Source organism: Centroberyx gerrardi, chromosome 8 (genome assembly GCF_048128805.1).
Source record: "Centroberyx gerrardi isolate f3 chromosome 8, fCenGer3.hap1.cur.20231027, whole genome shotgun sequence".
Lineage (NCBI taxonomy): Eukaryota > Metazoa > Chordata > Actinopteri > Beryciformes > Berycidae > Centroberyx > Centroberyx gerrardi.
Genome location: NC_136004.1, coordinates 32917174 through 32942173, shown reverse-complemented (window position 1 = coordinate 32942173; position 25000 = coordinate 32917174). Strand labels below are relative to the sequence as shown.

Here is a 25000-nt window from a genome sequence, read left to right as displayed (position 1 = left end):
CTGACCTCCTTTGACCTCCTTACTGTTGGTTGCTTGTGTAATGTGGGTGATGGAGGAGTTGAATCTTATTCTACTCGTGAAGTCACTCTGGATAAGGGAGTTGATAAATAACTAAAATGTAAAAATAAAAAGTGAGATATGAAATGTTTGGTGCCTCTGGTTTTGTTCCTGCAGTCCAGCAGCGTCCAGACTGAGTCTGAGGAGGAGAAACCTGCAGCTGCCAGCAGCCTGGACCCCAGGGACAGAGGTACAGCTACTGTATACTGATGACACTTCAGAGAGAAACTCATCCTCAAACCCAAATCTGTGTAAAGACTGGCATCTCATGGTAAACAGCATGCTCTTTGGTGCCACCTGTTGGACTCTATAGAAGGTGACATCATCACTTATACCAAAGATCAGCCAATAGCAGATGGACATGTCAGTAGCATGTTGTTTACCTGTAGATGTCAGGCTTTATACAGATTTGGGTTTGGGGTTCAGTTTCTCTTTAAAACTGCATGTGGAAACTTCGCCCTCTGGTCCCAAATGGCAGCGAGAGGAAAATTTGCACTTCGAGATTCGAGATTCGTCTGTGATGCTTTATAGTGGAGGATACCAGATATTATGGTTTTTCTACAACGGTCCCAACCAGTGTGTACTGCCTGAAAAGTTTTCCCTAAACTAGAGTACATACATGAAAAACTGGAGAAAACAAGAAGATCACTAACTAGCTCCCTGGTTAACACCAGAGCACTGGATCTATTAAAGGCGTTAGCATTATGTTACACCTCATGTTAGAATGAAAGGCCAGAATCCCTTACGTGGGATGAAAAATGACACCAGACAGGACGGTTATCTCCTTCAGTGACCTCTGACCTTTCTGACTCGTGCGCAGGCTTCCTGAACGTGCTGATGAACTGCCAGTGGCAGAGCCTGCTGTGCCAGGTGGAGGCGGGGCTTCTGAAGATGTTTGGGGAGGAGGAGAAGGAGGAAGAGGAGGAGGAGGAAGGGGAGGAGAAGAAGGAGCGACCGCCGCAGTACTCCGTCCAGCTGAGGGGGTGCGAGGTGACGGCCGGCCCCGACACCGAGCGCTCCTACCGGATCACACTGAGCCAGCATGGAGACCAGGTGGCTGTCCTGGAGGTGAGAACCAGTTAGGTGTTCAACCTGCTGCAGCCTGTCTCCATGATGGAGGAACATGTAGAACTGTGTGTTAGTTAATAAAGTGTAAATCTGTAGAACTGTGTGTTAGTTAATAAAGTGTAAATCTGTAGAACTGTGTGTTAGTTAATAAAGTGTAAATCTGTAGAACTGTGTGTTAGTTGATAAAGTGTAAATCTGTAGAACTGTGTGTTAGTTAATAAAGTGTAAATCTGTAGAACTGTGTTAGTTAATAAAGTGTAAATCTGTAGAACTGTCTGTTAGTTAATAAAGTGTAAATCTGTTGAAGCAGCTAGAAGCAGAGAGCAGCTGAGTCAGCTTGTTGTGGTGTGGCTGTAGATCCATTCAGTAACGTTCTCAGTAAAAGTGAATAGTGTGATAAGGTGGATTTGGTTACTGTGACACAGTAAACTGTCTTGTCTTTAGCCCTAGTCTCTACTCCAAAACACTCTGAGTTGTAGCTTGAGAAGAGTCAGCTCAGTTAACCTGAACAAACTGTTAGCTAGCTAACTAGCCGGCAAACACACTGATGTTAATGTGAACATGCTAACGCTAGCTGCTACTAGATACGTTAGCTAGTGTGCTAGCATGGGTCAGAAATGAACCATGTCTGTTGTTAAATGTTGAGATTGCCGAGTCGTACATTTAGAAACAGCCAGCTGTTCACAGCTGTTGTTGCCCAAGAGCTGTGGAACTCCAATATGGCCGCCGGAGGCTGAAAACCCTCCATATTATACAGGAAGTAGCCTTGGTGGCATAATGACAACTAGAAACATAACACTCAATAATTTTGTTTGTTCTTTATTTATTCATTCATTTGTTCACTCAGTCAGTCGTTCAGTCAGTCTTCATGTTTTACTTATTTACGCTTTAATCTATTTTCTAATGCATTTGTTCTTTATCAGTCCTTCATTTGATAATACATCATTGATTCATAATCACATTTTCACTCACTTATTCATTCATTTGTCCATCTTTCCTTTCCTCCTTCCTCGCTCCCTCCTTGCTTCCTTTCTTCCTTCCTCCCTTTCCTCCTTCCTCGCTCCCTCCTTGCTTCCTTTCTTCCTTCCTCCCTTTCCTCCTTCCTTCCTTCCCTCCTTAAGGCCAGTTGTTCAGATGATAAGGAGCGATGGTTCCAGCTGCTGCAGGACGGAGCTGCCAATCACAATCACCATGACAACAACAACACACTGGAGCACACAGGTGGAGCACTCAGGTAGTTCATCCGTCCATCCATCCATCCATCCATCCATCTATCCATCTATCCATCCATCCATCCATCTATCCATCCATGCTACCAGGTTGGACGCTTGTCATCACAGGTGACTTCCTGTGTGACGATCTTCTTCTTCTTCTTCTGTATCTTTTAGAGTGAACTTTGTGTCTTTCCTCTCCCCAGCGGTCTGAAGACTCGGCGGTTTCCCACCTCCAACACCTACATGGACGACCCGTTCCATCTGAGTGGAACAGGCCCGGCCCAGCCCATCTACTCCAACACCTCCATACTGGACCACATGGTACGCTCCTGCTGTGTGTGTCTGTGTTGATTCAAATTTTTCATCCATTTTTATCTCACTTGTTTAATTTACCCAAAGAGTTTGTATTAACTTGAATTTACTCTGGGAAGTAGCTAGCGCAGTAGCTAAGCTAACTATGGAAGTTACTTGTTTCTGGGGGATTATGGGAGAATCCTGTTTCAAACTCAGAGCCAATCAGAGCTGCCTTTGGCTCAGCGAAGTCTCGTTATCCCAACGAGAGTTTCTCCAGACCTCCGTCGTTTTACACGGAGGTCTAATGTTCACACCGACGTGTCACAGCAAATGGGAGGAGGAGTGTGCGACTTTCTTTTTCTGTAGTTTATCATTGCCAATAGTTTGGGTGTGTTCAACTATTTTTTGGTAATGAACCAGGTGAACGGTGTTGCTGATCTCTCTGTTTTCTCCATCTTTGGTTTCAGTTCCAGAGCTCCCAGGAGGCGCTGCGAGCCGACTCCGTCTCGTCCAAGGACTCGGTTACCTATAGCAACACAGTCTTCACCAGCCACAGTGAGTCACATCCCATAATAACCCCCTCCTGACTCGGACCCGAACCCAACCCGACACAAACCCCCAAAATATGATGATCAAGATCATTGTTAGGCCAAAAACAACCATTATAAGCAAAATTCAAGATTATGTTCAGAAAATAATTAATTTATGCCTTTTTTCCTCGAAGGAAAAATCCCCCTCTGATCCTCTTCTGTTGTTAGATCTCATCAGTCTGTGATATTCAATACATTCAGGAGTTAAAAAGAAGAATGGGAGCGCTGCTTGGACACACATGGTGAAAATCAAGGATAGAAAGGTGGTTTGGTGGAGGGGTTACCAGTGGAATCCAAAAAATTATTAGTTATTTTGAGATGAAGTGTCATTTACTTGAACACAATTTCCCTCAACCTGCCTCGTCTACTTCTACTTCAGTTAGTGATTTCCTACATTTCCCAGAATGCCTTTTGACAACCCCCAGAGAAGGAGTGTGAACTTGTTGTATTCAGTCAGAAGTGGGTAAATGGGCAAATATAGCTAGCTAGCCAACTACTTTGTGAACACTGGGGTTCTGTCTTTGGGTTCTTCTTTGGGTTCTTTCTCAGTTTATGTTCTTGTGTCTTCCATGTTGTGTTTAACAAAATTTCTAACCATAAAAGCACGATTCCAAAACAAAAGAACACTAGGATGGAAGAAGGATAAACATCCCGTAAGTTTACTTGGCAGATAAGGAAGCATCGGATGGAGACTTGGATTTGATAATCACCCAACCTGTCTCTCTGCTGCAGTGCATGCTGGTCTCTCTCCTGCTCCTGTGGTGGAGAAACTGGTCTCTCTCCTCTTCTACGATGGATTTCTCCCTGTATGATTGTTGAACGTCTCTCGGTGCAAAATGGCGGCTCTAGAAAGAAGCCCTCGCTCTTTGATTCTGAGGGACTGACACCAAAACCTGACGTTTACCGCTGATGTTTTACATCCTGAAACATTTTCTCATATCAGACTCTGTTGGTTGGAGCGGTTTAGCAGCATTCCCGTGGCTGATGTTGTCAGATGGAAACAGACGAACCCCGCCGCCTCCTGCCACACTGTCTGCTCCCACTTACATCTCATCTGTATAATTACTCTCTGGTCGGGATGATCTGCTGGATGACTTCATTCTCCCTCGCTCCTTTTCCCACACAGCTTATATATGGAAGATACAGTCTGTCCTGATCCATACTGACTGTCCCCTGTCAGTATATAACAGAGTCTGTAGAGAGTCCAGCAGACTAGACTTGGCAACTAGATGCCTGTTCCTCCATATCCTGGGGAAATGTTTGCTTTAAAAGTTGAATTCATTAGAAAGAGTTCATCTTTTAAGAACTGTTTACAATTTGACCAAGAGATGTCACTATTCACTCTCATGTCTATGGCAAAATCATTTAGAATAAAAGTTAAATATCTCAAAAAGTATAAAGAATCACATCTGCACATCTCCCGAAGATTTTAAAGCTGAAACGTCGTTTCTAGCTGAAAGCTTATAGACAAAGTTAATTCAAGTCCAAAGCTTTGGAAAGAATAATAATTTCAGAAGAGAAAGTGGGAGTAGAGTTCTTTCCTTGACTTCTAGAAAAGCAGATTCTTTTTTCCTGTCTGGTTTTGGGGCTAATTAGCATTGTTAGCGGTTTGGTTTTGAGGCGAAGCGACCCGCTGCCGTCTCCTTATAAGGGCGTCGTCTGTTTAAAAACACGAGGTCACATGATCTCTCTCTCCGCTGAGCTCCGCCTCCATGACTCTGGGTCTGTTTTCAGAGAGAATTAAACCGGCCTGATGGCATTTTTACTAGAGAATCAGTGAAATGCTTTAACTGTAAATAAACTGTAATTTGAAAAATGCCACTGTGCTATTCTATAATATCTACTGTAGTGTGGTGTAGTACAGTACCATCTGTAGCCTGGTGATTTAAGGAATACTATACTTTACTACAATATTCTATAGTACACACCAGACGTGGGGACTCGAGTCACATGACTTGGACTCGAGTCACAGTTTGAATTGCTTGACACTTGACTTGCTGCATGAAGAGAAGACTTGAGACTTGACTTGACTTGGGTTCTGGTGACTTGGGACTTGACTCTGACTTGTACTTTGATGACTTGAAAAGGTTTCTAAAGTCTTGACTTGAGATCTTGTGTTTGTGTAAATGACTTAGATTGAAAGTGATGAGATTTGTTCCAGCGGACGACTGAATTTAAATTCTGTTTTCTGAATTTGTATGGAATGATTGAATTTATTGAAGTTGAAACTGATTATAGAAATCAAACTCATGATGCTCTTACCAAGTTTTTATCCTATTAAAACCATATTGCATTGAAAAGTCCTAGATATTTAGTTTTCTTTAAGATATTAAATTGATACTGGACTCTTGATTTGTTCTGACTTGACTTGCTGTTCTACATTTAGACTTGAGACTTGACATTAATGACATGGACTTGACTTGGTAATCTACATTAAGACTTGAGACTGACTTGGGACTCGAGCAGAGTTGACTTGGTCACAACTCTGGTTCACACTGTAATAAACCATAGTATTCTACATATTTGTGTATGAGGAGTGACTTGGCTCTGTAATCAGTTTTCTTCTTCACTTGTTGAGCTACAGCAGCAGTGTGTTCACTCCTGTGTGCTTCAGGCAGGACGTCGGGCGAGGTGGAGCGAGGCGTTCAGAAGCTGGAGCTGACCGGGAAGAGGAGGGTGCAGCTGAGGGCGGGGTCAGAGATCAACCTGGCGTCTGCCGGCAAGCAAAACAAGCGCACCTCCTTCAGACAGTCGCTGGCCATCTGCAGCGAACGAGCTCAGGTGGGAAACGGCATCAAGACTCCTCTGCTCCTTTCATTTTTAAAGGTGCTACATGTTGCATTTAGAGTTTCTCCACATGAAGACTACATTTCCCATCAGCCCCGTTGCTTCCTGAGAAGTAGAGCCTGTAAGGACCCAACCTTAAACAACTTAATTCACCCATGCCATTTTAGACAATTCAATAACAATAATACTGATGATAAAACTTAGTTGTGTAGCATTTACAAAGTGCAAAGTGTGAACTCTGGACAGGAGTGTCTGTTAAATGCCTAAATGTAAATGTAACTGAACCACACCGGGTCTTTGACTCTCCGCTGGTTTCTCTGGGTTTTTCTGTAAACTCTGCTGGTCTCTCCTGGTGCAGGCCGGGTTCCTGAACCCTCTGCTGCGGCGGACGGCCTCAGCTAAAACCTCGTTGAGAAAAACTCCATCAGCGCTGTTCATCGAACACGGCAAGGTCTTCCAGAGGAGGAAGGTCAGATTTGGTTTTTTTTGTATTAAATACATAATACATATTAAATACATCATTTTTTACTATATATATTATATAACTGCTACCTGCTCTGTCTGGTCTCTTATCCAGTTGACTCTGGTTTTATTTCTGATTGATTTCACAGGAATGGGAGACCAAAGCTGCTGCTTGACAGCTGCTGGTCCCTCATCAGATCATCTGCACACTGCTGTCCTGTCAACAGATAGGAATCTAATAGGAAATTTATTTAAAGTGATAATCCTCAAATTTTCCACAGAACTGTCTGTCCTGCTCCTCTCCCTCTGCTCTAACCCAACAGTGACCCAGCCTATATCCGGTTCATAAAGCTTTTCCACTGTCTGTTCTGGTCGGTGCCGACGCTGAGGGCGAAACACCAAAGAACCGCTGATCACCAAACGTGTCGCCAAAATCTAGAAAAACAAGAATTTTAACGAATTGGGATATTTAACATTTTTTAAATGTGTTCTGTTAGTTTTCTGTACCAAGCATTGCTGGCTACAATAATCACATGAACAGTCCAAACAAAATAACCTGAACACACACACACACACACACACACACACACACACGCACACACACACACTTTCAGAGACCAAACACGCCGCACATTTTAGAGGGTTTTCTCTTTTTTCTTTATTTACATTTAATTTTACTTGTTAAACGCTAGTCTGATTTATTTTTTTGCCCAATTGACGGCATCATCATCATTTCAACGTGATAATATCCATTAAACAATATTTGATTATTAATAAGATCCATTGAGATAAGATAGTGGTATTTAAAAATCCAGTATACTTGGTTAAGTTAGGGCAGACGTGCTCCAACAGTGCCGATAATTTCTTCATGATTAATTAAAACGGCAAATAAACACGAACTCCCATTGGGCAGAAAGCTGCTCTGCACTGCTCTCTGTGGGCTGAAACTCTCAGGCATGCTGCACCTCTGGCCACGCCCCAATCGGTGATGTCATGCAGGTGTTTTCCATCAGCTGTCAAAGGCAAAACACCTGCTGTGACATCACTGATTTACTCTTTAAAGTCACTCAGCTCTTTTTCCAGCAGAGGACATAAAACACTTTGGTCTGATTTAAAATGTTTTCTGAGTTCTATAATATTCAAATCAAAATTGTTTGTATCCTTGTATAAGAATCTTCATTTGACTGGAGTATCTTGTCTACACCTCTACCCACTGGTGGGGACTCGAGTCACATGACTTGGACTCGAGTCACAACTTTAATTGTTTGAGCCTTGACTTGCTGCATGAAGAGAAGACTTGAGACTTGACTTGACTTGGGTTCTGGTGACTTGGGACTTGACTCTGACTTGTACTTTGATGACTTGAAAAGGTTTCTAAAGTCTTGACTTGAGATCTTGTGTTTGTGTAAATGACTTAGATTGAAAGTGATGAGATTTGTTCCGGCGGACGACTGAATTTAAATTCTGTTTTCTGAATTTGTATGGAATGATTGAATTTATTGAAGTTGAAACTGATTCTAGAAATCAAACTCATGATGCTCTTACCAAGTTTTTATCCTATTAAAACCATATTGCATTGAAAAGTCCTAGATATTTAGTTTTCTTTAAGATATTAAATTGATACTGGACTCTTGATTTGTTCTGACTTGACTTGCTGTTCTACATTTAGACTTGAGACTTGACATTAATGACATGGACTTGACTTGGACTTGACTTGGTAATCTACATTTAGACTTGGGACTTGACTTGAAACTTGTGCCTCATGACTTGAGACTGACTTGGGACTCGAGCAAAGCGGACTTGGTCACACCTCTGCCTCTACCTGACAGGTCTGTCACACAGGATCCAGCACAGCTCCTGACTGGATGTCGGGGGAAGTTATGAAACAAAAGTCAGTTTTCTATAACAAGCTACAGTTTGTTATCCTGTTAGTGTTGAATATATATAAAACATCTGATATAACATCTAAAATATCACATAATGGTCATAGGTCGCTCATCTCCACAGCTGTCGGCCCGCTCTGTAAAACTTCAGAGTTCTGTTGTATAATTCTGACACTGTCACTAGCAAGTTTTCCTCCATTTTCTTTTTCTTCCTGGCCGTCTACTTCCCTTACTTCTATTGGACGTGCGAGGGTTTCATCACAACCTGCGCCGCAGAAGTTCAGCTCTGCGCGCTTTACTTGACGCTGTGGAAATATGTTAATGTGCAGCAGAAGCGATTGGAAACGGTGTGTTTCAGAGAGCAGGGCGGAGCTACCTGACCGCTCACCTGCCAATCAAACTGCACTGAACAGATCATCGTTGCTCCTGCGGTGTGTGTGGATCACACAGCGCTGGTCTGCACCGTCTGTATCTGAACTCCTTCAGGTGGTTTTGTTATACCGCAACATCTGTGTGAAGATTTCTTCGTACATTCCACTTTTTTAAATGTCTTTGTTGGTGTTGTAACTGTAGTTGGTGTTATTATACTAAAACTAAATATGCCTCTAAAAAACGTTAAAGGACTGCAGGGAACCCATCAGGGCTTCTGTAGTTTGCAACCACAGGGAACCCAAGAAGGTTCCTGGAGGATTCCCTTCATAAAGTGTTGATGAACCCTGGTGCTTCTTCCAGGTTCCTCTATAGGGGTTCTTCAAGGAACCTTTGGGGATATTTTATCTAGTGAGGAACCTTAAGGTGCTTATTGGCTACCTGTGGGTGTTAGCAGAACCCTTGATGAACCTGTTTTTTAGAGTTTACTGGATCTTTGCAGTCTCTCACAGAATCAAAGTTATCCTGACATCAATTGAAGAGTTTTATTCTAAACTGAGATCTCCAGAATTTACCTGCTCTTAAAAAATATTATTGATCTTCAAGTAAAACTTACTATTTAATATCACTGTTGTTATTAGCTATCCTAAAACCATTAACATTATGGAGGGGATCAGATGCTTAAAAAATGTAATTGTGAATTTCAGGTAGCACATTTTTTTTTTAAAGGATATATATTGTCTTTTTTGTTTAACTCCACATGTGCTTTATTTGATGTAATTCTGTGGTATAATTTAAATAGCATCGTATCTGTCCTCACCATGCACTTATTAGCTCATTTAAATAATTTACTTTATGATTTATGTTTGTAACCATGTCATTCACTTATTTGTACCAGTTTTTAAAAAAGATATTTTGTAATCTCAGGATCTCTTTGTCAATTTTGGACTACATATTGACCTGTAAAATGATTTGGTTATATTAAAAACTGATTTACATAAAATGTGCGTTTCAATCAATCGTTTGCTTTTATTTATAAAGGTTTGAATTCTTTATTGGCTCCCAAAGCAGACGAGCAACAAGAAGCTGCTGGAACAGAGATACAACAGAACTTCAGTCTCCACACATGTAGAGCCAGAATTTAACAATGTGACTCATTACTTATTGTTTATAACAATAAGCACAAGGAAGTACAAGTAAGAACTGTCTGGAAATGTTTTGTGTTTTATTCTTTGTCAGTTCATATCTCAGCCTGTAGTTCAGGCAGTGATGTCGAGGTAAATAATATAAACTCTGACCTCCAGTCAGTGATCATCACAAGACAAACAACCACCAGTATGAACAGAAATCAATTATATTCTCATAAAGATTAGTTTAAATGCTTTATTTCTTAAAAGGCCCTTTCCTCATATAGCGTACATCAAAATGATACAATGTGGTTTACTATGAGTTTAGGTCATGAATATTAATGTCAGCCTGAAAAGGTTTAGAAACGCTGTTCTGCAGATGAAGGAGGACAGTGTGTTTGCAGGTTCACATCAGAAGGTTTTAGTCAAAATATTGAAGTCAACGTTCTACATAAATTTCCTCCTCTCGTCCATCGGATGGCAGTAGAAAGATGGAAGTCTCGCGATGTTACCGCTGCTGTCAACGGAGAGGAAGAATTGCGGAAGTGGGGAAGGTTTTCTGACGGATAACCAGGCTAACGAGCTAACCAGACTCGCTATCTGTCTAACCACGAAATTACCAAGTTGTCAGGTTAGATAGACCCTCGAACCGAAGGTAAAGTAACGAAACATCCAGCGGACTCAGGCTGTCTGCTTTATTATTTGTTAGTTTTTGTTAGAGATTTGACAAATGTGGCCTCCTGCTGTTAGCTAATTAGCAAGGCGTAGACACAATTGCTGCTGTTAGCCGGCTGGCTACAGAGCTAAGCTAACCACAGGAAATTAATCTGTTTTCTCCTGTTAGGAAGTCAGCTGATTGTGTGTAATACATCTGGTAAAGATGACTAGTGTTATCCTGACGGACTGTCACGGTGTCTAACGTTACATGCTAAAGCTCAGCTAGGTAGTTAGCCTAGCTCGCTAGTTAGCCTAGCTAGCTGCTTCCTTTTGTTTGTCGTTCAGATCTACGGTTTCTTATCAGTTTGTCTCACCGCATCGCCAACTGATATGAGTCAGATAAGCTCCCGTGACACGGGCAGGGTGTGTACTTTGTTTTCACTTTGTTTAAACTGCGGTTAAATTGTGCTTTCTTTTTTTTTTTCCAGCAGCAAGATGACAGCCGCACCTTACAACTACTCCTACATCTTCAAATACATCATCATCGGTGAGTCTGCGGCCTGGCTGCTGTAACACAGACAGACTGAGCAGGTCTGAGGCGGGACACATCCAGCAGGACGGTCCCAGCCAGCAGGCTCATGGGTAGAAACAGCAGAGGTGTCGGTGATTTGTTTTTTCACCTTTATCCCTCATTCACTGCCACACATTCCCACTGGGAGCTCCACTGCAGCAGGTCTGGGATCAGTGCCTGGCTCCATGGCACTGCGGCAGGTCTGGGATCAGTGCCTGGCTCCATGGCACTGCGGCAGGTCTGGGATCAGTGCCTGGCTCCATGGCACTGCGGCAGGTCTGGGGTCAGTGCCTGGCTCCATGGCACTGCGGCAGGTCTGGGATCAGTGCCTGGCTCCATGGCACTGCGGCAGGTCTGGGATCAGTGCCTGGCTCCATGGCACTGCGGCAGCAGTTGAGCGTTTCTCATTCACTTTCCCTGTGTCAGATTTTCCACCTGGTCCAGGGATTTGAACCAGCAACCTCAATAATAACACAGTAATAATATTTGTCCCCATCACTTCCCTGTAGGGAAATAGTCTGTTCTCTTTTTTTTTTTTCGATATCTATATATATATCATGATATGGCTCACATCTGCAAAATTACATGCTACAATGCAACAAAACTGACATTTTCAAATAATATTCTTACCATTCCTCATTTTGTCAGTTTTTAAATAAAATCAGCTTGTTCTCATCAGTTCAGCAGCAGAATTGTGTGTAATGATTTCCCAAAATCACCAGATCATCACCATATGATTCACTGAAAGACCGGAGACCAGAATATGAATCATGGCCCGGCTCTGCTGCGAGTCGTCTGGTGGTCCAGACTCAGGATGAGGCTGAGGCTTCCAGCAGCTTCATCTCAGTAGTTTTCATGTAAAGCACGTTTGGGTTAACAGAGTCTGAAGGTGAAGTTTCAGTCTTCTATCTGGGCGTGAAACGTGTGGTGATGTCATCAACCTGTGACGAGATTTCAACGTACTGGTGATTGACAGCTCCAGTTGTTGAAATATAGTTCTCACCCAAAGAGTTCAGTGAAGGACAGCAGCCTCCATATTAAAATATTATAAATATTTGGCTTAGTTTCAGGAAACCAAATGATTTTATTGCACTTATTTCAGTTCAGTATTTCTCAGTAGCAGCTGTCTTGTTTTCACTCTTACTGTCTTACTGTTGTTGTGTCCTTATTTACAAAATTCAAATTTTGTTTGTTTTGGTCACATGATGCACGTTGAGCATTGCAAGGTTGTGATTGGTCAGACGTAATGGAAGCGCTTGATGTATCACACGGGACTGTCGGGAATGGAAAATATAACAAACACCTCGGTATCGCTGAATTACATGATTATTAATTATGGAAATATAAAATAACGAAATATGATTATCTACAATTAATTGGGCTTTAAGTGATTGATCTCTATCTCGATCTCTCTCTGCCTTTGTCTGTCTCTCTGTCTCTCTCTCTCTCTGTCTGTCTGTTTCTCTCTCTCTCTCACTCTGTCTGTCTCTCTCTCTCTCTGTGTGTCTGTCTCTCTCTCTCTCTCTCACTCTGTCTGTCTCTCTCTCTCTCTCTCTCTCTCTCTCTCTCTCTCTCCCCCCCCCCCCCCCTCTCTGTCTCTCCAGGTGATATGGGAGTAGGGAAGTCTTGTCTACTGCACCAATTCACAGAGAAGAAATGTGAGTCCTCCTCTTCTCCTCTTTTTCTCCTCTCCTCCTCTTCCAGCTCTTCTTCTCTTTCACCTCACATGGTAGAACGCCTCCACACCACCGGAATGGAGTTTTGTATTAGTGCCAGTATTTAATATATTTCTACGTTTATGTTAATACTACAGTAGTATTAAATATATTTGTCAATATCTTTGTATATATATTAGATTCTATATTTATCATAATATCCCCAGTCATGGCAGACACACCATCGGGGTGGAGTTTTTGTTGTAGTACCAGAGTTATGGATATATATACAGTATATTTGTGTTAATTCTTTCGGTCAGTGTGTATATTATATATTATATTATATTTGTGTATCCCAGTCATGGCGGACTGCCCCCACACCATCGGGGTGGAGTTTGGGACGAGGATCATGGAGGTTCACGGTCAGAAGGTGAAGCTGCAGATCTGGGACACGGCCGGTCAGGAGCGCTTCAGGGCCGTCACCCGGTCCTACTACAGGGGGGCCGCCGGGGCCCTCATGGTCTACGACATCACCAGGTACTGAGGGGGGGTACGATTAAGTCTAGTATTGTATTGTAATGCATAATGTGTGTGGTATTTAGTTTAGTAATTTGATTCATTACATTTTTCCAATATTAACTTTTTTTTTGTCTCATTCCTGTGTGTGTGTGTGTGTGTGTGTGTGTGTGTGTAGGAGAAGTACTTATAATCATTTGAGCAGCTGGTTGACAGATGCCAGGAACCTGACCAATCCAAACACAGTGAGTCAACACATGTTACTACACACACACACACACACACTGCAACACATGTAGACACACACAACTCACTACAGCAGACACACACACACGTAATACAACAGACATACATTACAACACACATTTGTCTGTACACTGTTATGCTTTTGCAAAAAAATATATTGTTTCACCTCATTCACAGCTGGAAAATGTCTGATATATGAAACTAATGTTACTAATTTATAATCAATTATTAAAACTCCCCCTATGGGGAAAATGAACGTTTATTTTTTGTGCTTTGAACACAACCAGCAGATGGCGTCAGTTAGCTCTCCCTCCCCATCGTGTAGAAAATAAAACCAGGTGAAGCTTAAGCACCATTTGATACTGGAGATACCAGAAACCAGCCCAAGCCTACAACACACTGTCACACACTACAACACACACACACACACACACACACAGCTCTGAGCTGCGGGTCACAGCTGTTGGACAGTGATGCGTCGTCTCAGTGACTCTCGGGGCGTCCCAGTAGTTCTTGTTGTAGTGTCCATCCGATGCTTCGTCGGTTGGAAAGTGAACTTCTGGGATCTTTATCCGCCCTCTGTCCTCCCGTTCTTTTGTTTTGAAATCATACTTCGACCGTAAGATGTAAAACGCGTCACGGAGAACACAAGGACAGGAACGCAAACTGAGAAAGAGCCGATGTGAGGGAAAGATGGCCGACAAAAAGGGAAGTGAGAGAGGGTTTCTGGGAAATTCCTGTTATGATGGTGACTTATAAGGAACATGAATGCTGTAATACACCAACTGAATGAAAGGATAGGAGTGTTCGTCATGCTTAGTTTATTCATCTAAAGATCACTGAAGACGGCTAGAAACACTGTTATGGTTGAGTTTGTGTTTACATAATTTAACTAATGGCCATTCAGTTAATATTGCAACTCAGGTAAATGGCAACAAATGTAATGTTGTAAATATCAACCAAATAATACATCAAACCACCAGTAAAAATAACTTAAAGGTGATTTGTGTGTCATTAAAACATACAGCCTATGTATCATTGTCAAATTAAGTGTGATACCTCGCTCTACTGACTGTAAACAGACCGTCTCCTCTCTCCAGTAGTATTGTTAGTTCTAGTGTTTCTCCACATTAAGACTACATTTCCCATCAGCCCCGTTGCTTCCTGCCCCCCCTCCCCCTCCCTGAAGAGGATCAACATGTTGGAAGTGATTTCTCCATCTTCCTTTCCCTCCTTCCACCATCTGCTGCAGAAACTCTTTCAGCTTTAGCTCCGTTTGCTCTGGAAGAACAGAAGAAGAACCTCTTCCTGTTTTGTGCCGTAAAGATCCAGCAGATTTCCCTCCAGATCTGAAATCTGGAGTAGAAGCCAGTAGAAGGCAACATGTACTGAGATGGGCGGTGCAGGGGGATTATGGGTGTTGGGATTTGTGCACGACTCGACTCTTTCTTACATCAAATATCTCATGTTGCTGACCTGCCATGTTGGATTTCACTCAGAACTTGATATTGCTCTCAACATGTTGGAGTAGTGTTGGTAATCTGATAATGTAGGAGTCCAGTGTGGTTTCTGAAGCGTGTGTGTGTGTGTGTGTGTGTGTGTGTGTGTGTGTGTGTGTGTGTGTGTGTGTGTGTGTGTGTGTGTGTGTGTGTGTGTGTGTGTGTGTGTGTAGGTGATCATTCTGATTGGTAACAAGGCCGACCTGGAGGCTCAGAGAGACGTGACGTATGAAGAGGCCAAACAGTTTGCTGAAGAGAACGGTGAGGAGTGTGTGTGTGTGTGCATTTGCTGCTGCATGACATATCAAGAGTGTGTGTGTGTGTGTGTCAGTAGTAAAATATTAAATAGTATTATCCTGAAAACTGTGAATATCTCTGGTTCTGATCTCTGCCTCCTGTTGTTGCTGTTATTTAGGTTTGCTGTTTCTAGAGGCCAGCGCCAAGACGTAAGTCCAACACATGATCTCTGTCTGTCACACACACACACACACACACACACACTCTCACTCTCTCTATCCCTTCATCTCTTCTTTTCTCTCTGTCCTCCCTACTTCTTTCTGACCCCTCATTACACTAATCTTCATTCTCTCTCTCTCTCTCTCCCTCTCTCTCTCCTTCCTCACTCTCTCTCTCTCTCTCTCTCTCTCTTTCTCTCTCTCTCTCTCTCTCTCTCTCTCTCTCTCTCTCTCTCTCTCTCTCCTTCCTCACTCTCTCCTCCAGAGGGGAGAACGTGGAGGAGGCCTTCCTGGAGGCGGCTAAGCGGATCTACCAGAACATCCAGGACGGCAGTCTGGACCTCAACGCCGCCGAGTCGGGCGTCCAGCACAAACCCTCGGCGCCGCAGGGAGGACGCCTCAACGCCGACAGCCAGCCGGCCAAGGAGGGCTGCAGCTGCTAACTACAGACAGAAACTACAGACCGACAGACAGATAGACAGACAGACAGACAGACAGACAGATACATATACACAGACCCCCTTTCCACCAGGCAGTAACATGCGTCTCGTATCCGGAGTGTGTAAGACATGATTTAGCTGGATTATATTTAACGTAACAGTGGCCCAATCCGGACACACCGCTCCCATCTCAATCCGGACCGCCCTCCGCTCAATCTGGACCGCCCTCGGCCAAATCCGACCACCTTTAGCCAAATCTGGACCGCCCTCCGCTCAATCCAGACCGGTCCCATCTCTGTCCGGACCGCCCTCCGCTCAATCCGGACCGTCCTCAGCCAAATCCGACCATCCTCGGCCCAATCCCGATACCCGTGACCAAATCTGACCTACAGCCAAATCTGAACATCTGTGGCTCAATCAGGACTCCCTCAGCCAAATCCAGACCCTGTAACTCAATATGGACATCTGTGGCCCTGATCTGGGCCAATCTCGGCCCAAATTTGGATCACCCTAGACCTAAATCTAGACTGTTCTAGGCCCAGATTCGGACCACTCTAGGCACAAATCTGGACTCCCCCCTGGATCTATATCCGGACCCCTTTCTTCCAAATCTGGACCACTCTCAGCCTAAAACTGGACCACCCTTGTCCCAAATCTGGACCACCGTAATCCCAAATCTGGACTGCCCAACCCAAATCTGGAATCCTCAGCCCAAATCTGGATCACCCTAGGTCCAAAACCTTGACTCAAATCCGGACTATACTAGACCCAATCCGGACCACCTTAGTCCCATATCTGGGCCATTCTAGGCACAAATCTGGACAACCCTCAGCCCAAAACTGGACTCCCCTTGGCCTAAATCCGGACCCCCATCGTCCAAATCAAGACCACTCTCGGCCTGAAACCGGACCACCCTTGTCCCAAATCCGGACCACCCTCGGCCCAAATTCGGAAAGCCCTCGGCCCGAATGCAGACACGCTCTCTTCCACATCTTCCATACTCAGCTTCTCACGTGTGATTTCACGTCACTTTGGCCTTAAACTCTGACCTGAGCTGCGTCTCAGAGCGTTCCCGGGTCCGGCCGCTGTTACGTTCCATCTGGCTCTAAAATGCGTCTCCGGCTTCGAAATCAAAAATTCTTTCCCTCGCAGCACACATTGCTTCCTCCGCTAATATCTCTGTCTGTAAACCCTCGTCCCGCTCGTTCATCCTCCACCAGTATCCCGACAACCCGTTCTGACAAATGTGTTCCTGTCCGAGCTGCCTGACGCCCGCTGGATTTGGTTTATTTCTGTTTCTGTAGTAGCTATGTGTGGATCGGAGACTCGTTACATTTACATTTTGTCGTTAATGCGGATCGGAGACTCAGTGCAGTTAAACTTTGTTGTTAATGTCAGATGATCTCGGAGCAGCTCCGGAGGTGTTGTGGGTGATCGGGTCTTCGGTGCGTCTTTCACACCTGGATTTGATGTATTTCTGTTGCATTTGAATACAGTCCAGTTACCAAGAACGCAGGTTAACTCCAGATGGAAAGCGGGTCACAGAAAGACAGGAAAACGAACACTCACACACACACACACACACACACACACACAGACGCATGCAGATACACAGATGGATAAACAGATGCACACACAAATACAGTACATACACACTTGTACACACAGACAGGCAGTCTGGTATATAAATACACACAGGAAAACAAAAGAACTGGGATACAAGTATACATACACCCATACATAAACACACACAGATAGAGATGCATTCATACCTACAGATGCATACAAATACACACACACACACACACACACACACACACAGCCCCCCCCTCCCCCAACCCACCATCACTGTAACTCAACACTGGCCTGCTAGCCTTTTTTAATCTGTTTTAATTGAATTAAGTTATTCATTGTTGAAGTCGACATTGATTATTGACCAATCCGTAGAGAGACACAACAGACCAGGCTCCAAACTGATGGTGGTGATGATGATGATGATGATGATGATGATGATGATGATGATGAAGAAAAATGATTTACCTGAACCAGAATGTCATTACTGGTCCCTCTGTTGACCATGAGTTCAGGTTGGATGTTTTTTTTATTTTTTATGTTGTTGATTTGTTTACTATTGCCCAATATCCTTTGCTGTCACCTGATGTCACGGCTCCCCACGGCGGCCATTTTGCGTCCCTCCTGGTAAGCGCTTAACGTGGGGAGGAAAAGTGCCGCAAGTGGAAGCAACCCAGTTTCATTTAATTTATTACTACCCATCGTAGTACCCATTTTTTTTTGTTTTAAATGCGAGGCCGGGATCACACTGAATGCGTTGAATGCGTTATTCTCCGATTTCATCAAAGAGAATTCCTTGCCGCTGCATCGTTGCGACGAAGGTGTCGCACGTGTCGGATTTATTCCTCTGTACATCGATAACGCACGTACAAACTGAGCTGAATGTTTCGGCCCCGCTTTCCGCTCGCTCTGCCAAGGTTTTGAGACACAAATATTTTGTCGGTGAATCAGAGTCGCGACAAAAATGTACGTTCACGATACTGGAATCGATAAAAGTCTGATCAGGTTCACTTTGAGACGTGATGGTCTGAAATGAAACTGCACATGGTTTGAGCAGCAGAAGCTTGTTTTACTGTTGCAGTCATTGTAAGTCGCTCCGGAAAAGAGAAATGCATCGCGGACTGAGTGTGATCCTGGTGCTGCAGGACCAGTCGGCTGAAGCTAACTGGGTCGGTCAGTAGTTTGTCGAAGATGCATTCCAGTGCTAGTTAGCTAGCTAGCTTCAAAACTCAACGCCCGCTGTTGGAACCAGCAGCCATGTGGGTCTGCTTACCTTCATTTTCAATGTTTTAATAATTTGAGACAAGGCTCCTCTTTCTCTCTCTGATGGGTGAAAACTCATCTACACTAAGAGGGTTGGCTGTCGAGCTTCCGGTTTAGATCCGGTGCGGTCTTCACGGAGGCGACCAGGAAATCATAATGGAGCAGGATATGCAGTTAGGACAGCTGGGATCTGCTTTAACAATGAGGGAGGGTTTGGAGATAAAAACAAAACTGAAACAACCCTGAAAAGCCTCCGTCCCTGAGGCTGCGGGCCTGAAAGAAATCAGTTTATTTCAAATTAAAAAAGGACTCATTTGGGAAGCCAAACCCTGCTGGGGAAAGACCGCCAGACAGTTCTGACTGTTAGTCTGATCCAGCATCACTACCAAGGTGTTCTGCTGTACCAGACACTTTGGCAGCCGGCCTTCATTTAGAGTAACTCAGCTGGTTGGCTGGTGGAGGAGTGACGGTGTCTGAGAGAGTCGCTGTGCAGGTCCAGCCATCAGTTGGAGTCCTGCTCTCTTGTAAAGATCTGGTCAAAGTTGATTTCCTGTCCTGCCCACTTTAGATCTGCCTTCCTCTGATGAAACCACGGTTCTGATTCTGGTCTGGTGGAGAGTCTCGCTGAGATCTCGTGTACATATCCAGTCATCATTGAAGTGTTTTGATTTTAATAAAGTATAATCTGCTTTTTGTGTGTCCAGACCTGTCACTCAATGCGTCCTGGCTCAGTCGGATGATTAAAGACGCTTCGAACAGCGCCGAGTGGAACTGTAGCCCGCGCCGAGCCGAGGAAGACCGGACCGGACCGGACCGCTTCGGCTCCGGTTACACTTTCACACAATCTGAGTTTAACCTTGTGTAGTTCACACCTGTTGAGATGAGACCACCTGGAGTCTGGTGTGACTCGTCCTTACTGTCCGTTTGGTGGACAGCGGTCTTCAGAAACCATAATCTGGTGTCGCCACACCGGCTCAAACAACAGCGGTCTGGAGAAATTCAAACATGATAGATGGTTAGAAAAGGGGCGGAGACGCTGACATCATTCAAACCAGTCAGATTTCATTGGGGCGGAGCTGTGGGCGGAGCCTGTTTACTGTGGTAGGACCAGGTTGCTGCAGACGCCATGCCAGCAGGACTCTGGCTGAACAGCCGGTTCTGCTTCTAAATGAAAACTGATGCCTTGATTAAACTCTGCTGCGAGTTACTCTCCTGATCGTTGGATTGCCATAATAACAATAACTTAAATTTACTCGGCGAAGCAGCTAGCGTTGTAGCTAAGCTAACGATGGAAACTTGTTCCACCAGCAGAAAAAACAAACCAGAAGAAAGCCAGAAAGCTGCTTCATCTCACTCAGAGCCAATCCCACATTTCATGATCAGGATTCCTCCAGACCGCCGTCGTTCGAGCCGGGGGCGTGGCTACAACAGATTACTCCAATCGTGACGCTCGGTTAGTGAATGAAGCCCCTCCCTCTGAAAGCGTCCGTCATCTCCAACACGTCCTGCCTGGTTTGGGAAGCAGCTTGTTACTTTTCAACACTTAACAACACGCTGCAGCTGCTGGGCAGAAACACGTCTGCATGAATTCAGTTTTTCAGGAAGGAAGAAAACAGTGTTTTTTTTCTCAGTGACAGCCAGGAGTTTCTGAACGTATTCAATAAGATTTTAACAACTTTCATGGGACCAAAGGATCATGAAAGTTAACACACTTTTGATTCAAATAAGGAAAAATAAAATACTAAAAATACTGTAAAAGAAAGAACATTTTTTTCTGTGACCATAATATTAAGTAATCACTTTCCAGTGGGATTTGAAACCTAAATAAACATCACAACTGAACTCATGTGAATAATAAATGCTTAAAACAGGAAAACGAGGCCATAGCTTCCTGAGTTGCTGGGTTTGTCAGTATTCAGAGTTTGTGTGTATGTATTCACGAAAACAGTTTTAAAATGTTTCACTGATTGGCTGTAATTAAAGATCAAAATTTAAAACTGAAAGGCCTTAATTCCTGATTAACATGAAATTTCCTGCACAACTCCAGCTTTGCTTCCAAATTACACGGACTGTCCTTTAACATGTTGAAAGGTGACAAGCTGCGTGTCGTCTCCATGGAGACAGCCATGTTGGTGTTTCCTCCACCTCTCTCTCTCCTCCACTGGCTGTAATATTCGCTCTGTACATTTGTCTCTTTTTCTGCAATGTTTGTTGATTTTCTGTTGGAAAAAAAGCTTAACATGCTTCTTATGATTCTGATATTTATATTCTCTATCTGTACTGATTTTCTTCAGCTGTACCTTTCATTGTACAACCATGGGGACTCAGTTGATATTTGTAAATAAAGTATATATACTGTACACCTGCTGATGAAGACCATCTGTTCCCTCAAATTAGCCTGAGTGGACCCAGGATGTTGCTGAAATTCACTGGTAATTTACTGGCATCTCGAGTCCAAATGAATCTTCAGTCAAATGGAAAATGTTGGAGGAAAACTAAATCTTTAACAACATGATATCTCAGACACCACTGGTCCAATTTTGAAATTTTGACTAAACCTGCAGGGACGACTGAGTTCTGGCATTTTAAAACATTTCACTGACTGACCTAAAAGTCAAAATTTTAACTTTTAGGCCTTAATTCTGATTAACATGAAACTTGCTGCACACACCCAGCCGTCCTTACAAGTCACTGATTGGCCTAATGACGGCGAAAATTGAAGTTCAATTCTAGTATTGTGAACTTTGAACTTTGGCCTGATGAACATTATTTGTTTTCCAGAGGTCCACTGGTTATGGAATATGATGTGATTTTGAGAGGTGGATTCCAGACGGGGAAAGTCAGTTTGATAAAGTCTTTACAGCATGTCACTATCTGACATGCTGTATGTTGAGTGAACATCATGTACACTGAACAAAAATATAAACGCAACACTTTTGGTTTTGCTCCCATTTTTCATGAGTTGAAATAAAAGATCTAAGACTTTTTCTATGCACACAAAAGGCTTATTTCTCTCAAATTTTGTTCACAAATGTGTTTAAATCCGTGTTAGTGAGCACTTCTCCTTTGCCAAGATAATCCATCCACCTGACAGGCGTGGCATATCAAGATGCTGATTAAACAGCATGATTATTGCACAGGTGTGCCTTGGGCCGGTCACAATAAAAGGCCACTCTAAAATGTGCAGTTTTATCTTTAAGACATTTATTAGGCACTGAACTATGGATCTCACATGACTCGGGCTACAGATATGCATTTTTTGAAACCCAGTCAGTATCTGGTGTGAGCAGCATTTGCCTCATGCAGTGCGACACATCTCCTTCACACAGAGTTGATCAGGTTGATTGTGGCCTGTGGAGTGTCGGTCCGCTCCTCTTCAGTGGCTGTGAGAAGTTGCTGGATATCGGCAGGAAGTGGAACACGCTGTCGTACACGCCGATCCAGAGCGTCCCAAACATGCTCAGTGGGTGACATGTCTGGTGAGTCTGCAGGCTGTGCAAGAACTGGGATGTGTGTACAGATCCTTACAACACGGGGCCGTGCAGCATCATGCTGCAGCATGAGCTCTGGTGGACATTCCTGCAGTCAGCATGCCGACTGCACGCTCCCTCAAAACAACATCTGTGGCGTTGTGTTGTGTGATAAAAACTGTACATTTTAGAGTGGCCTTTTATTGTGACCGGCCCAAGGCACACCTGTGCAATAATCATGCTGTTTAATCAGCATCTTGATATGCCACACCTGTCAGGTGGATGGATGATCTTGGCAAAGGAGAAGTGCTCACTAACACGGATTTAAACAAATTTGTGAACAAAATTTGAGAGAAATAAGCCTTTTGTGTGCATAGAAAAAGTCTTAGATCTTTTATTTCAACTCATGAAAAATGGGAGCAAAACCAAAAGTGTTGCGTTTATATTTTGTTCAGTATAATTTACAAACCATGTAGGATCATTCTGAGACTGAACATAATAAACCTGCTGTCATCTGAACTGACAGACAGACAGAAAACAGCTGGAACAAAAACATTTTTCAACATTTTGAAGCCAGTTTGGACTTTTTAAACCTCCGGCTCTCTGCAGCTGTCAGCAGAATCAGAAACACATGCGAGATGTTTCGGATCAACATTTCTACGCTACGACGTGAATATTTTATTGAAACTGCAGATTCGACCGGACCAGGTCTCGACTACAGCCGAGGATAGATTGGGATAAATGATGTCACCGAGTCAGTTTCTCTCTGCAGATCCTTAAATCCACAGGAGAGGGTTCAGCGCCTCAACACCCAACACACTGTTATAATCCCTTCATTTCATTTAGCAGTTGCTTCCTCTGGACTTTGTGTTTCTGACTCTGATGAAGACACAGAGACGCTCAAATGTTCGCTGCTTAAACATAAAACAGTTATAACACCAAAACTGATTTTTAGGTGGTTTTTCTCTTTATTCTTCACATAACACTACATTTTCTCTCCGACCATCTCACTCACTAAAACTAAAAGAAAGAGAAAAAAGATTCTTGGTAAATTATTTTAAAGAAACTCGTGAGCCGGGAATTGTACGATTCTGACTGACTTCTTTTATCCAAACTGAGTTAATCCAATATTCATGATCTTTACATGTAACTTCATGCTTGTCTGGTGTCACTCGTTTTGAAAAGAAGAATCTTTTGTGGTTAAACATTTAAAAAGATAGAAATACATAAGAGTTTTTCCAGCTGGGACGTCAAACGCTCGATGTTCAGAAACTTAAAACTCCCGGCTCACAAAACGTCACTTTGGCAGGAAACAGATCTGTGTGTCGCCGGTCTTTCTCTCCCGGTTCGGTCCGGTCTGGATTTGGCGGCGCGCTCTGAACCGCTTCGATGCGGTTCAGAACAGAAACGAGGCGGAGGATCAGAGTCTGGATGTGGAAGCAGCTGTGAGGTGATGTGTGGAGTTTTTAAGGCCGTGTTCGAACTTTCCTCTTTTCTTAAAAAGGAGAACAGCGATGTGGTTTAGAGTTACAGTCGTTTACTTCTGTCTGAATCTAGTTTACATTTCCCTCCATCATTCTGCACGCATCTACTTGTTTTTCTACATTTTAAAAAGGTCCATATTCTCTCTGTCCAGAGTTTTATTTTGTGTCTTTCTGTCCATTCAAAGCTGTGTGTGTGGTGTCATGACCCAAAAACACTCTCAATCCATTTCTCCACGTTCATTTTCCAGCATCTCTCTGAGCCTTACCAAGAACAGGCCGTTTCTGTCTCCGTGTCTTTAAGGCTCATTAATATTAACGACCCTCCGTTCCGATCGGCTAACCGTTTCGAGAGCGAGACGTGAGACGCCGCGGCCCGGCGGCTACAGGTAGGGAAAACTCTCCGGTAATAAACGATGACGACCGCTCGACCGCTTTGAAAAAAACACTTTGTTAGTCTATTATTTCTTACAGAAATGATAATGAGCGAACCTTTGTGACGCCACAAAGTTACGGAAGTCCAAACGGCTCGTTTAGAGGCTCGCTTTTCTAATATGGATTGTGTGGATTTAGTTTTGATACTTTCACCATGTTTAGATACACATCCAACTCCTTTATCATCACAGAGGAGAGGGAGTCCTGCTTTACATGATGTGGAGCTTTAAAATCCAAACTTTCCGTAGTCAAACCTAACTTTAACTGAGCTGCTGTCCTGTGATGAGACAGTAAAGTGTTTCTGAGGATTATTTCCTGGACAAGAATGAATGATTGGAGGAAAACGAGCGCTGACATCTGCAACTATGCTGACTGTGCAGAAACAGAGGAAGCTGCACACTGTCAGTACAAATGTAATTAAAAATGTGAAGTGTGTGTGTTGGTGAAGTGTGTGTGTGTGTGTGTGTGTGTGTGTGTGTGTATTTACTGTTGAGAGAAAAAGAAAACACCAACGACGTCATCAGGAAACAGGAAAAATGTCACTTTAACTGAAGCTAATGAGCTCAACACATCCGAAGCCTTTCGGCCAATCAGATCGCGTGGAGGAGCGTGTCCCCCGCAGCAGAGTCCAGGGCCCGGCGCGGGGTCGCGGGCCGCGGGGTCGCAGGGTCGCGGGCCGCGCCCCTCGTCTCTCGGCACTACGTGTTCCGGCTCTTGGCGGCCGGCTGTGTTTCCTGCTCGTACTCGATCTCCACGTACGCTCGCCTCTTCCTCGCCGCCGCGCCGCCGGCCGGAGCTTTGCCTTTAGAGGTGGAGGCCTTCACCTCCGTCTCCACCTCCATCTCCTCCTCTTCCTCTTCCTCGCTCGACGACTCCTCCTCCTCGTCGT

At 43.8% G+C, this 25000-nt stretch overlaps 3 protein-coding genes across 4 annotated transcripts in view; 2 read left to right on the top strand and 1 right to left on the bottom strand.

Moving 5' to 3' along the window:
• LOC139928854 (uncharacterized) overlaps positions 1-7912 on the top strand; it is a 7939-nt gene extending 27 nt beyond the window's left edge. Inside the window, exons 1-8 of the mRNA XM_078285312.1 lie at positions 1-247; positions 878-1125; positions 2247-2359; positions 2543-2660; positions 3101-3188; positions 5838-6004; positions 6369-6479; positions 6622-7912. The exon at positions 1-247 is cut by the window's left edge and continues 27 nt beyond it. Coding sequence (XP_078141438.1) covers positions 139-247; positions 878-1125; positions 2247-2359; positions 2543-2660; positions 3101-3188; positions 5838-6004; positions 6369-6479; positions 6622-6648 — 981 coding nt within the window. The 5' untranslated portion in view covers positions 1-138 and the 3' untranslated portion in view covers positions 6649-7912. The remainder of the gene's footprint in view (positions 248-877; positions 1126-2246; positions 2360-2542; positions 2661-3100; positions 3189-5837; positions 6005-6368; positions 6480-6621) is intronic.
• A 2462-nt stretch (positions 7913-10374) lies between these two features.
• LOC139927247 (ras-related protein Rab-14-like) overlaps positions 10375-25000 on the top strand; it is a 243161-nt gene continuing 228535 nt past the window's right edge. The window contains exons 1-8 of one of the 2 annotated variants that reach the window (XM_078285043.1): positions 10375-10506; positions 10997-11055; positions 12684-12737; positions 13094-13271; positions 13429-13495; positions 15169-15256; positions 15411-15441; positions 15716-16555. In XM_078285043.1, coding sequence (XP_078141169.1) covers positions 11004-11055; positions 12684-12737; positions 13094-13271; positions 13429-13495; positions 15169-15256; positions 15411-15441; positions 15716-15893 — 648 coding nt within the window. In that variant the 5' untranslated portion in view covers positions 10375-10506; positions 10997-11003 and the 3' untranslated portion in view covers positions 15894-16555. The remainder of the gene's footprint in view (positions 10507-10996; positions 11056-12683; positions 12738-13093; positions 13272-13428; positions 13496-15168; positions 15257-15410; positions 15442-15715; positions 16556-25000) is intronic. The other variant, XM_078285042.1, reaches the window with a different exon arrangement.
• The window catches only part of mak16 (MAK16 homolog (S. cerevisiae)), a 5052-nt gene continuing 4683 nt past the window's right edge, over positions 24632-25000 (bottom strand). The window contains exon 8 of the mRNA XM_078285398.1: positions 24632-24992. Coding sequence (XP_078141524.1) covers positions 24810-24992 — 183 coding nt within the window. The 3' untranslated portion in view covers positions 24632-24809. The remainder of the gene's footprint in view (positions 24993-25000) is intronic.